The 14,522-nt window shown below is 39.0% G+C and overlaps 1 protein-coding gene across 2 annotated transcripts in view; it reads left to right on the forward strand.

Annotated features, from left to right (window-relative positions):
• Positions 1 to 14,522, forward strand: part of PRDM6 (PR/SET domain 6) — a 170,124-nt gene that overhangs the window by 132,880 nt on the left and 22,722 nt on the right. For both annotated transcript variants that reach the window (XM_072597171.1, XM_072597172.1), the window contains exon 6: positions 1,941 to 2,283. In XM_072597171.1, coding sequence (XP_072453272.1) covers positions 1,941 to 2,283 — 343 coding nt within the window. The remainder of the gene's footprint in view (positions 1 to 1,940; positions 2,284 to 14,522) is intronic.

The raw sequence follows: 14,522 nt of genomic DNA on the forward strand, positions 1-14,522 counted from the left end.
CTTTTGATTTCATTCTCTATTTTCCAGTTCTTTCCTACAACTCTTTCCAAATTCCTTTGTATTCTTTATAGTGATTTTTGGGGACTTCGTAGTATTCCATTTCATTGACATAATAGAGTTTATTTGGTCGTTTACTAACTATTGAATACTTAGGTGGTTTCTAGTTCTTTATAATGAAAAATAACGTTGTTACAAATTAATTCTTTTAGGATACCTTCCTAATGATTGTCAAAGAATTTGGTGATTTTTGTGACTTCCTACGTTCTGCTAGACTACTCTACAAAAAGATTTTACCCATTTATAATTCCATCCGCTATACATATATATATGTGTATATATATATATGTGCATATATATATATATATCTGTCCTTTCGCAACTTTGCCAGCATTTAATTTTGTCACTTTTAGTTATCATTCAATAAGCCACTCAGTGGATATCTCACAAATCAACTGCTCAAGGAGAAGCCAGGAGAAAGGCTAAATCACATTCCCTATAATACTCATCTTTTGTTCATAATACAGAATGTCATCTCATGGGAATTTGACTTGAAGGTCACAGATATTTAGGAGAGAATAGCAAAAGGTTAGAAGCCAAGTTGCCTCAATGCAGGAGAAAGGAGTTATCCTACTTAGCATTTCCTTTGGTCAGTCTCCCTCTGCTTTCCCTGCACCTTCCCCATCTCCCATGCCTCATGTGCCGCTCTTGCAGTTTTCTTCCCACTATCTCTAATTTTGCTTTATGCTGTATCTTTTGGTGGTTTCGTTTTCCTTCTCTTGAACACTTCATTATTTTTCATTCCTTTGATGTCAAGGTTAACTGAAAATTACTTGATAAATTTTTACCAATATGATGGCTGCTTTTCGAAATGAACAAAAAAGGTTAAGAATATTATTTTCCTTCAGAAGGAAGAATTCCTTTGATTCCTTTCCCTTCATGCCTATTGCCATCGTCCTAGGTCAGACTTCTGACACTTCATGAATGGATTACTGAAAGTTTCCTTGATTCAGTTCTCTCCCCACCTCTGGCGCACAATATATACACCATTGCCAGACTAATTTTTCTTAGATATTACTTTCTGTGCTCAGAAATCTTCGCTGATTCACCTTCTAACAGCATTAAATTTCTAGCCAGTGGCATGGTCTTCTTCGGCAACAAAGGATGAACACAACAATGGCATTAAATCTAAGTTTTTCTTCCTTTCTTTCAAAGACTTCCATAATCTGGCCCCATGACAGCAAGCCAAACTCACTTCCTCTAGTACCTAATAGTCACCCAATCTCCTGACCATCCCATGTACACACCATGGTCATTCTAGGCTGCTCCTTCTGTATTACCTCCTTTACCTAGAAGGTTGCATCCTGGGTTATCTCCAGTCATCCTGAGGAATATCAGGATTCAGATGGCTCTGGAGGAGAAGTGAGGCTGGTGACCTGCACAGCTCTCCCTCACTCAAAACAAAGTCAAGTGCAAGTCATGTCATCATTTCTCTGATGGCATGGTCTTCTTTGGCAACGAAGGACAAACACAACAACTCTTTTCTCTCCCACATTCTAAGTCCAAACATCCCTAAAAGCATGGCTTAAGTTTTCCCGTAATTGCTCACCAATCTCCCTCTCACTTGACCATCTTCATTGTCTATAGCCTGCACCACACAATTTGTTATTTAGTTGTGTATAACCTTTTATGTTTCCCAATTTTTCATGCATCTTATCTCTTCAGTTAGATTGTGAAGTTGTTGAGGGCAAGGACCTTGTTGTATACTTTTTAATGGATCCATATAGAATTTATTTTGGGGTTAAACACATAATGGGTACTCCATAAGTCTTGGCTGATTGAACCGTTACTTAATGATAATGTTTTTTCTTAAACCGTGTTACAATTGTCTGTCAAACTGATCTGTTTTTCCCCCTCTTTCCTTCTTGCTGCTGTTCTGCCAGTGAATGTCCCTTCAACTGTAATGGAAGCCATGTGCAGACAAGATACCCTGCAGTCCTTTAACAAAAGCAGCAAGCTCTCTCCTGCCACACCACAGCGCTCTGTAGTTTTCCCACAGACTCCATGTAGCCGGAATTTCTCTCTCCTGGATAAGGCTGGGCCCATCGAGTCAGGATTTAACCAAATCAATGTAAAAAACCAGCGAGTTCTTGCAAGCCCAACTTCAACCAGCCAACTCAACTCTGAGTTTAGTGACTGGCATCTTTGGAAATGTGGGCAATGCTTTAAGACATTCACTCAGCGGATCCTTTTACAGATGCACGTATGCACCCAGAACCCTGACAGGTAAAATTTGGGCGTGTGCCTACCATTTGTTAGTGTAACATTAGCTATGTTCACTCCCCTTCCTCAAATCAAACCACCTGTGAACAGAGCTTCCACAGCATCCATGCCTGAAGCACCCTTGAGTCAGACAGTAATGGCTACTGCTTGACTTTTTGGTTTCTAAAAACAGTTTGGGTCAACAGATTAGGGGGAAGTGGCTAGGAATTTGGCTTGTTTTTCAAACGGTTCGCTACAACCAATTTTAAGAGGGGGGAAAAGAGAAGGAAAATTTATGAATATCATAGATGGAAAAATGAGGTCAGGATAGTTAAAATCTTCTCTGTCTTATAGGGATAATATAACTCTCTGCTGTGCTGCTGTCATAGTCATTTCAGAGTTCACCTACAGTGTGCAATGTGTATGAGCTTAATTAAGTACTGAGAGGTAATGAATTGGAATTTTTTGCTTAGCACTATTTTTCTTCAGAGCATGCAAACCCATAAATCGTGCAAAGCTGTCAAAAGGAAATACCTCCTCTCCCAGTGATGTGGAGGAAAACAGATGCCACTTATTCAATAAACTAATATCCACACAGAAGAAAAATGTTGACTAGATACCTCAGAGTCAAAGTTGGCTTGAAAGTTTGTCAATAAGGAATTTTATGGCCATGAACTGAGGATGAAATTTAGCTGAACAAGTGAATTAAAATTTCAGGTACTCTGACCAGTGGCACAGTAGATATAATGGAACCATTATTTATGAATCAAAACTGGTTTATTCGACAATCTTGATAGCTGGCATCACAAAAGACAAAAATCAAATTAATTCAATAGGAAAGGATTTCTGTGTTTTTTCTCTCCTTTATTTGTGATGATTTGACTAAAAATACTGAGTATCTGGAAAAATCACTGTAGATGTAACCAGGATTCAAAAGTGGAAAACTATTTCTTCATGGCAAACAGGAGAGATTAAGGAGCCAAGAGCTTTGGTCACTTTTCTAATTTTGACACAAATTTACAAAAAATAAAAAAGACACAAGCCATTTAATTTTGTTATGATATAATAATCAGCCTAATTTCCCTTTGCTTGTCCACAAGCCTCAAGAAGGTGGTCTTCATAGTTACTGAGTGAGAACAAGCTTTCTCCCGAGGGGTGAAATTAGCTCTTCCAGCTATCTGGATTTATGCACTGTTGGCTTATGAGCTATGGGTAGGAAAATAGAGTTTTACTATTGCTCTCTCCCTGTATGTCCACTGATAAACATTTTTTTTTTTAAAATAGCCATTCATTTTAGCACGTACATGTTTTCACTGGTACCATTTTGACTGTCAGATGTTTAGCAGAAAGAACTAACTTGCAATTGTTGTGGTCAAAGCACATATTGTTTTCTTTGGGAATGTTAAAATAGAAGTGACTTCAAAAACCTTTCTCCATCTGTCACTTTTATTAGAGGGAGTACCCTCTGGTGGAAACTTTTCCAAGCCGCTGCACACCTTTTTACTATGTATTTTGGCTGCTGAAATGCTTATGAACATCTTGAAAGTGTTTTCTTTGAATCCAATAAGATGTAGTAAGATTCACCAAGCAAAAGTTTTTTAAAGGCATTTGCATCTGCTTCCAGTGAAATGACAGCAGGTGTAACTGCCACCTCCTGGTATGATTTTGTATTTGGGGAACTTTCCCAGCTGAAAGATACTTTCAGGCAAGATTCCCATTACCAACTTAATTAAGAGATCAAGTAACTTCAGATGTAGTAGGCTAAGGGTCACTGTAGACACCCATTCCTAACTGCTTAACTAAAAGGTGTATTAAATGAAACTATAGCTGGAAGAATCTGGTTTCTGAAATGTAGAATCATTTAAACGTGGAGCATAACACATTTCTATGCTTTCTGTATTATGAAGAGATGAAAAATGATCGTAATAAATCAAAATATATTGAAATAGACTTTTGCCAGACTCCTGTTATATAACATACTTAGTAAAGTCAGATTAGCATTAAGGTTTATATTCCTATGATATGTGTGTTGTAAAATAATAGCTGTATAATTAGTAATAGTTAACTAAAAACTTTCAGAAAATCTCTGGCCAACTAAAAAATATATATTTTCCAAGTACCATACCATGGTAAGGGACTGTTCGACCAATTTCCATTCAGTGAAATGTAATTTACACCTGTAGGCCAGAGTCCAGGTTGAAATGAGATCCCAGAACTTTACTAGCCACATGATTTGTTTGATTCTTACAGAGAATGACCAGGCATTCAAAGCTAGGCAAAAGGAGGAATTTATACAATTCAGGCAAGTACCCTGACTTGGGCTGAGTGATCAAAGTAAATCACCCGTCTTACCCAGGTTCAACACTTTTCTTTTCACTGGATTGTGGGGACCTGACAATAATTTTTCAATAGCATCTATATCAGGGGTTCTTAGCTTGGAATCCATAGACCCTTTGGGAAATAGATTTCAGGGGGCCTATGAACTTGGATAGAAAAAAATTAGATCTTTATTTTCACTAAACACTAAATAAAATTCAGCTTTTCCTTCAAATATGAATTTTTAAAAGAATATTCTGAGAAGAGGTCCACAGGTTTCATTGGGGACCATGATAAAAAAAGAAGCTCTGCTCTTTGTAATGGCTTAAAATGTTTGATGCCTTAAAAAATAACCCTTTTCATATAGGTATACTGCTAATGATGGAAAAACTTCCAAATCATAGTATCAGATCAACTTTAATCATTGGGGGCCAGGTGAAAATTAAGTTTATTTTTAAAAAATAACAGCTAAAATTTGCATGATGTCAGAAAGTGAAGAATTAAGAAGCCTCTTGATGAGGATGAAAGAACAGAGTGTAAAAACTGGCTTGAAGTTTAACATCAAAAAGCTAAGATCATGGCAACTGATCCCTTCACTTCTTGGCAAAAGGAGGGAGAAGAAATGGAAACAGAATTGGAATTTACATTCTTGGGCTCAAAGATCACTGCAGATGGCGACTGCAGCCATGAAATTAAAAGATTCTTGTTCCTTGGAAGGAAAGCTATGGCAAATCTGGACAGAATATCAAAAAATCACCTTGCCAGCAAAGGTCTCACGTCAAAGCTATGGGTTTTCCTGTAGCAATGTATGGCTGTGAAAGCTGGATGGTAAGGAAAGCTGAGTACCACAGAAGTGATGCTTCCCAATTATGGTGCTGAAAAAGACTTTTGAGAGTCTCTTGATATCAAATCAGTCAATACTTAAAGAAATAAACTCACACTATTTTCTGGAAGGTCAAATACTGAAGCTGAAGCTTAATACTGAATTTAATACTTTATTGCTTAATTCTGAATTCTTGGTCATATGATAAGATAGGACTCATTGGAAAAAACCTTGGTGCTGGGTAAGACTGAAGGCAAACGAAAAAGGGGATGGCAGGGGATAAGATGGATAGACAGTGTCATGGAAGCAATGAACATGAACATGGACAGACCTTGAGAGATAGTAGGAGACAGAAGGGTCTGGCATGCTGTGGGGTAAAGAAGAATTGAACACAACTGAACAACACCCAAACCAACAAATTTTGAATAGAACTTTGAGGTTTACGAAGTACTTTAGATACATTATCTCACTTGCTGGACATTCTCTGTCTTCTTGTGGCTTGGACCGTGTTACTTTTCTAACAAAGCTGCACCATCTCCATTCTAAGACACCTCAGTTACCTAGTAGCATCCTTGATTAGCCTTTTCTCATTCCAGAATTTTGTGGTTCAGTTGTTTCTGCTGTGTCTGATTCTTCATAAACTCATTTGGGGTTTTCATGATGAAGATACCAGAGGGGTTTCCTATTTCCTTCCTCAGCTCATTTTATAGTGGAGAAAATGGAGGCAACTGGGGTTAAGTGACTTGTCGAGGGTCATGCAACTAGTAAATGTCTGAGGCTAGATTTGAACTCTAGAAGATGAGTTTTTCTGACTCCAGGCCTGGCACTCTATCCACTGTGTCACCTAGCTGCCCTAACTTCAGAATCTTAGCTGCCATCAATACAGATGCTTTAGGGGCTATATAGCATCATAGAGTCACAGAAAGTTAGTTCAGTTTCCTTATTCTATAGGAGAGGAAGCTGAGTCCCAAAGAGGTGAAATGATTCTGCTGTGGGGCAGAGCTAAGGCTTGAATTCACATTGGCTGACTCTTAAGTACTACCTTCCTGTGATTCCTAAGGGAAACAGTTATGAATTTCTTATGGAGCATATGTATAAGGCTTTCTGGAGACATTCACAAGAGAGTTCAACTTGGTCAAAGTTTGTTTTTGATTTTCATCAATAGTCTTTTCCCAGTCAGTTAACAATTGGGAACATTTTGCCTTGCTTATCAGTTTAGAAACTTGCAAATGGAGAGTCCATGATGAGATATACATATAGTCTAACAGGCATCCTGTGAAGATGGCAGCTTGCTGAGGGGTCATGGGGGCATTACCCCGAAGAGGCAGCTTTGGAATCATCCTACCTGAAGGGGAGAAGGGTCACCTCTCATCCTCCCTATCATAGCTCATAGTGGGAGCTGTCTCTAACAGCTCCACTTTCCTTAATGTTTCTACCTCCTCATCTCCCCTTCCCTTGCTATGGAAGTTCTCAGCAGATGGTGGCACAGTGGCAAGAGTGTTGGACCTGGAGTCAGAAATTCCTGAGTTCAAATCCAGCCTCAGACGCTTAGTAATTGGGTAAGTCAATTAATCTCTTTCTGCCTCAGTTTCTTCAAATACAGATAATAATAGCACCTACCTCACAGAGTTGTTGTGAGGGTCAAATGAGATAATATTTGCTTAAAAGGATTTAGTACCATGCCTGGCATGACGTAGGCATCATACTATTCCCTTCACCTTCCATTTCTCTCAACATTTCCCCTTTTCTCACTTCTAAATTAGCCATCCCTTCATGGCAGCTATAAGCTATCTATTGGACACTCCTGAAGCAGCTGCACTGGTTCCACTGGGAAAACTCTTTGGCCAAGCCTACCCATCCCCTGCCCCACATCACCTCCTGAGTACAGTGGGCAACCTTCAGGTGGCAGGCTCTTTACTCTGGGTAGTGATAGTGAGTTACAGCCTTGATGCAAACCGGAGTGGACAAATTGAGATCTATATCACAGACTTTACATTATCTTTCCTGATAAACCAGGGGTGGAGAACCTGCAGACTCGAGGCCACATGGGGCCCTCTAGGTCCTCAAGTATGGCCCTTTGACTGAATCCAAACTTCACAAAACAAATCCCCTTAATAAAATGATTTGTTCTGTAAAACTTGAACTCAGTCAAAAGACCACATCCGAGGATCTAGAAGGCCCCATATGGCCTCGAGGACGCAGGTTCCTCGCCCCTGTACTTAAACCTTTAATTCTTCCAAACTTCTCTGTTACTGTTGAGACCACCGCCAACCTTATGGTGGTATAGGTTTGCAGACTTGTGATCTTCAACCACCAACTTTCCTAGAGGTAAGCAGATGGTATAGTGGGTAGAGAGGTAGAGTACTGGGTCTGGAATCAGAAAGACCTGAGTTCAAATCCAGCCTCAGATATTTACTAGCTGTGTGACTTTGGACAAGACATTAGCCTCTGTTTGCCTCAGTTTTCCTAACTATAAAATGGGGGTATTAATAGCCCTTGCTTGCCAAGGTTCTTGAAAAGATCAGTAGAGATATAATTTGTAAAGCACTGAAAACAGTATCTGGCATGTAATTAGTATTTAATAAATGTTTATTTCCTTCTCTGTTCACATATCCATCTAATAATTGCCATTTCTACTTTCACAATATCCCCTTTTCTCAACTCACACAGCCACCACCCCAGTTTAGATCCATATCCCCCTCACTTGAACTATTGCAATCCCTTCTTAACTGGAACCCTTGTCTCAAATTTCAATCACAGATTGCTACAGGTTCATCTTCATGTTATTTCTTCCCTGAAACTAAGAAAATTTTTAAAAGTCGTTTTTCCTTATTCTAGTCTGTTGTTTTTCTTTTCAAAATATATCAGACAGAGGAGGAAGTTGGAACTGAAGTCCATCCATGTTTGAGTTAGGGATTTTCCTAAGCTTTGGCCCTTTCCCATGAATTCATTGCCCAGCTGAAGTTATCTTGACTCAGTTTTGTTTGAACCAAGAGTGAGAAATCTCTTTTCTCTTCTGTTTTTGTGCTGCAGAAATCTTTCAAATGACATTTGGAAATCTCTAGAAAGGAGCAACCAAAAACCTCCAATCACAGTGAATCATTTTTAGACAATTGCCATTTCTCTTTTCTTTCCCCTTCCTTTCAGAACAGTACTTAAAGTCACTAATGTTCTTTTAAAATTTGGCTTCCTTCCACCTCCCCCCTATCCCCGTGCCTGTTGGTTGGTTATGTGTGGTAATTCAGTTTGGTATGCAGCCACAAAGGGGGAGATTCCTCTAGAATATCTTCGGATGTTTACATAAGTGCTGTCTAGTCTTTGTTTCATATCATGTGAGCCAGTAAATAAAATATGCCGAGGGAAGAAAAAAAATCCCCTAAAGGGAGAATCTGGAAATTTATTCATCACCAATTTTTTTTTTTTTTTGTGGAGCTATAGGGGAGGGAGATGAAGGGGATAGGATACAGTCATCTTTAAAAGTTTACTGGGGTTTTTTCCTGGGTGTCTTTTTTTTCCAGAGAAAGCAAAGATATCTTTTTTTCTAGACTGCACTTTTCTTTAAGCCCTTTGGCTCACCCCTTCTGTAGCTTTCCTGAAATATTTTTCTCCTTAGATAGGGCTATGTTCTTTTCTCACTGCACACAGCCAGCAGTGACCCAAGGGTAGAGTGCCCTTTGAAGTCACTGGGAGATCTGCACTGGAACTAGCCCTTGATGGAGCAAGGAGTGAATGTAACCCTGACTGAACATCTTTTATCCTGGAGGCTTTCATGCCATGAAATACATATCAAAGGAGGATTAAAAATTTCAAACCAAACCAAAGTGAATGTTGTTAAATGTTCTATCCTTTTCGTATGTGTATACCAAACCAATTACAGACTTAGAGCAAATGAGTTGCACATTTTTCCAGCATAGTCTTTTTCAGAGAACAGTCAGTTTCAGATAATGCCAGAAGAGGAAGAAACTTGTGTTCCTATCCTTTTTCTGCTCTAAACCTGTACCTGGACTGATGCAGAATAGAGGCTAACTTGGACCCTGTTTATTCCTTAGTGATTTCTTTACATAAAAAAGGAAAGAAACCATCTAACTCCTAAGAAAAATAAGGAATATGTGGTCATGAGCTGAAAAGTGTTCTTTCTGAACTTTTGTGCTGTTGATAGCATCTGTAAAAAGGAAGAAAAGTGTGTCCAGAAAATAGAAATTGAAGCTGTAATGGGAATTTTTTATTTCTTTTTACTCCTTCATCTTTTGGTTAGTATTAACTTCACCTGACTGAAACCTGTCCTGTGGGGTGTAAAAATTTCCTTAGAGCCTTTAACATTCCTTAGATAAGAAGCCAGGGGAAGAATTTCAACTGTCCCTGATGCCTTGACTACATGTAAATCTTCCTTTTCAATTAGGCTGTTTTTAGCCTCTAAATGATCTGTATGTATGATCTGTAACCTAACTTTGTTTACCTTTAAAGTTTGTTTGATGAGGTTGGTTTCCTTAGGGGATGTATGAGATTAGGATTCTATTTAACTAAGTTTGTTGAACTTTTATGACATTGGAGAAAATATGGAATTTGAGCCTATGTTTTCTTTAACTTTTATGGCCTAAGAGGAATATATAAGATTGTAATACATAGATAAATTATTTCTCTGTCACTCTCACGTAATTTTTCCTATAAGAAGTCTTGTCAGAATCCTCATACTTGGTTGGGCTTTCTCTGAAGCCTGAATCTGTACTTGCGCATAATAATAAAATCTAGGTTTTTACCTACATAATTTCTGGGTTGTAGTAGATACATATTTGGCAGCAGTTATCTACCACATGAACTCAGAAGTGAACATTAAAAGGCAAGAAAGATACTTACTATGAAATAGAAAAAAAGTTCTGCACAATTTTTCATTTAGTGAACTTCTGTTGTTTAGGCAAGAAATGGAGCCCTCAGGCAGAATTACTATGTTTATTCCATAATAGGTATACAGAGAGAATAAGGGAAAGAAAATAATTAGCAATTGATTTTATTTGCAGTAGGAAATAAAAGTAGATTTAAGCATTCAAATGAACCGCTTCTGTTGAAAGCTGCTGTCTTTTCTTAAGACTATCAATTACATTTGCTTTCATAATAATGAAATGCTACCATAGGGTGTGCAGATGACATGAAAATAATATGTAAAATATTTTTTAAAATTTTATTTTAATTTATTTATTTAACTTTTGACATTCATTTTCACAAAATTTTGGGTTCCAAATTTTCTCCCCATTTGTCCCCTCCCCCCATCTCAAAACACTGAGCATTCTAATTGCCCCTATCACCAATCTGCCCTCTCTTCTATCATTCCTCTCTGCCCTTGTCCCCATCTTCTCTTTTGTCCTGTAGGGCCAAATAACTTTCTATACCCCTTTACCTGTATTTCTTGTTTCCTAGTAGCAAGAACAGTACTTGACAGTTGTTCCTTAAACTTTGAATTCCAACTTCTCTTCCTCCCTCCCTCCCCACCCCTTCCCTCTGGAAGGCAAGCAATTCAATATAGGCCATATCTGTGTAGTTTTGCAAATGACTTCCGTAATAGTTGTGTTGTATAAGACTAACTGTATTTCCCTCCATCCTATCCTGTCCCCCATTGCTTCTATTCTCTCTTTTGATCCTGTCCCTCCCCATGAGTGTTGACCTCAAATTGCTCCCTCCTCCCCATGCCCTGCCTTCCATCATCCCTCCCCACCCTGCTTATCCCCTTATCCCCCACTTTCCTGTATTGTAAGATAGGTTTTCATACCAAAATGAGTGTGCATTTTATTCCTTCCTTTAATGGAATGTGATGAGAGTAAACTTCATGTTTTTCTCTTACTTCCCTTCTTTTTCCCTCCACTAAAAAGTCTTTTGCTTGCCTCTTTTATGAGAGATAATTTGCCCCATTCCATTTCTCCCTTTCTCCTCCCAATATATTTCTCTCTCACTACTTGATTTCATTTTTTTTAAGATATGATCCCATCCTCTTCAATTCACTCTGCGCACTCTGTCTCTATGTGTGTGTATGTGTGCATGTGCATGTGTGTGTGTGTAATCCCACCCAGTACCCAAATACTGAAAAGTTTCAAGAGTTACAAATATTGTCTTTCCATGTAGGAATGTAAACAGTTCAACTTTAGTAAGTCCCTTATGACTTCTCTTTGCTGTTTATCTTTTCATGCTTCTCTTCATTCTTGTGTTTGAAAGTCAAATTTCCTTTTCAGCTCTGGTCTTTTCATCAAGAATGCTTGAATATCCTCAATTTCATTGAAAGACCATTTCTTTCCCCTGAAGTATTATACTCAGTTTTGCTGGGTAGGTGATTCTTGGTTTTAGTCCTAGTTCCTCTGACTTCTGGAATATCATATTCCATGCCTTTCGATCCCTTAATGTAGAAGCTGCTAGATCTTGTGTTATCCTGATTGTATTTCCACAATACTTGAATTGTTTCTTTCTAGTTGCTTGCAATATTTTCTTCTTGACCTGGGAACTCTGGAATTTGGCCACAATGTTCCTAGGAGTTTCTCTTTTTGGATCTCTTTCAGGCTGTGATCAGTGGATTCCTTGAATACTTATTTTGCTCTCTGGTTCTAGAATCTCAGGGCAGTTTTCCTTGATAATTTCATGAAAGATGATGTCTAGGCTCTTTTTTTGATCATGGCTTTCAGGTAGTCCCATAATTTTTAAATTGTCTCTCCTGGATCTATTTTCCAGGTCAATTGTTTTTCCAGTGAGATATTTCACATTATCTTCCATTTTTTTCATTCTTTTGGTTTTGTTTTGTGATTTCTTGGTTTCTCATAAAGTCATTAGCCTCCATCTGTTCCATTCTAATTTTGAAAGAACTATTTTCTTCAGTGAGCTTTTGAACCTCCTTTTCCATTTGGCTAATTCTGCTTTTGAAAGCATTCTTCTCCTCATTGGCTTTTTGAATCTTTTTTGCCCATTGAGTTAGGCTAGTTTTCAAGGTGTTATTTTCTTCAGCATTTTTTTTGGGTCTCCTTTAGCAAGGTGTTGACCTGCTTTTCATGCTTTTCTTGCATCTCCCTCATTTCTCTTCCCAGTTTTTCCTCCACCTCTCTAACTTGATTTTCAAAATCCTTTTTGAGCTCTTCCATGGCCTGAGCCCATTGGGTGGGCTGGGATACAGAAGCCTTGATTTCTATGTCTTTCCCTGGTGGTAAGCATTGTTCTTTCTCATCAGAAAGGAAGGCAGGAAATACCTGTTCACCAAGAAAGTAACCTTCTGTAGTCTTATTTTTTTTCCCTTTTCTAGGCATTTTCCCAGCCAGTGACTTGACTTCTGAGTATTCTCTTCACACCCACTTCGCCTCCAGATCCTCCCAGCCAGCGCTTGGGGTCTGAGATTCAAATGCTGCTCCCCAGCCTCAGGGCTTTGGGTGGGGGCAGGGCTGCTAGTCAGTGCGAGATTAAGTTCAGGTGCTCAAGTGGGGGCAGGGCCACCACAAGGGACTCTGTTCCCTCAGGAGGTTTATGCAGAGACCTTCAACAATGGATCCTGGCTCCTGCCTGCTTTGGGAGCCCCTGTCTGCCACCGCCCCCACTGCTGCCTCCCGAGGGGGCCTGAGCCATGGGCACACCCCACTCCCCTCTCTGCCACCCAAAAAGACTCTCTCACTCACCCTCAGTGCCTGTGAGTGGAGGGATCTGCACGGCTGCTGGAGATTCCATCCCTGAAGCCCTCTTGGATCTGCTCCTCTTGGTGCTGTGCGGCCAAGGCAGGGCTGGGCTCTGCTCTGGGTCCAGGGCATGATGGACCTTTCGTGTCAGGTTTTCAGGTCCCTCTGGAACAGAAATCTCGTCCACTCCGTTGTTCTCTGGCTTCTGCTGCTCCAGAATTTGTTGGGAGTTATTTTTTACAGATATTTTATGGGCTGTGGGTTCAGAGCAAGAGTATGTGAATTTTTCTACTCTGCCATCTTGGCTCCTCCCACCAATATGTAATATTTTTAAAAAGTAGATCCCAAAATTGGAACACTTGGTGGAATTGTGAACTGATCCAATCACTCTGGAGAGTTATTTGAAACTATGCCCAAAGGGCAATCGAACTGTGAATACCCTTTGATCTAGCAATACCAATATTAGGTCTGTATCCCAAAGAGGTCATAAAGAGAGGAAAAGGACCTACATGTACAAAATTTATAGCTGTTCTTTTTGTGGCAGCAAAGAATTGGAATTTGAGGAGGTGCCTATTAATTAGGGAATGGGTGAAGAAGTTGTGGTATATGAATGTAATGGAATACAGTTGTGCTATGAGAATTGATAAGAAATTTCAGAAAAACTTGGAAAGATTTACATGAATTGATGCTCAGTGAAGTCAGCAGAAAGAAGAGAACATTGTACACAGCAACATTATGCAATGATCAGCTATGATAGACAGCTCTTCTCGTCAATGCAGTGATCCAAGGCAATTCCAAAAAACTCATGATGGAAAATGTATCCACATCCAGAGAAAGAACTGATGGCTTTTGAATGCAGATTGAGGCATACTCTTTTCATTGTGTGTGCGTGTGTGTGTGTGTGTGTGTGTGTGTGTGTGTGTGGTTTCCTTTTGTTCTGTTTCTTCTTTCACAGCATGACTAATGTGGAAATACATTTAACAGGATTGCACATGTATAGCCTATATCAGATTACTTGCTGTCTTGGGGAAGAGGGAAAGAGAAAAATTTGGAACTCAAAATCTTATAAAAATAATGTTGAAAAATATCTTTACATGCAATTAGAAAAAGTAAAATACTATTTACTTAAAAAATAGGTCCCATTTATTTATATGACATGAGATCCTAGAAGTAGTAAAGTTCATAAGTGCTTCATCTAGTGTGATATAGCAAATGAGGAGACTCCAAGCCATCACTTCCCTATGAATTAGGGAATGTGAGCTCCTTGAGGGCAGGGACTTTCTCACTTTCATGTATTTGTATCCCCAGCCCTCAGCACAGTCTACACTTAATAAATCATTCATTCATTCATTCATTCATTCATTCATTCATTCATTCATTCATTCATGTAGAACAAGATCTAAAGAGGTTGTTTACTAGTTACTGGTCCACCAGCAGTAGAACTTCAGGATTTTTCACACAACAAGGTGCTTACATCTGCAGATTTTAAT

This window comes from Notamacropus eugenii, chromosome 3 (assembly GCF_028372415.1).
Source record: "Notamacropus eugenii isolate mMacEug1 chromosome 3, mMacEug1.pri_v2, whole genome shotgun sequence".
NCBI classification, from domain to species: Eukaryota; Metazoa; Chordata; class Mammalia; order Diprotodontia; family Macropodidae; genus Notamacropus; species Notamacropus eugenii.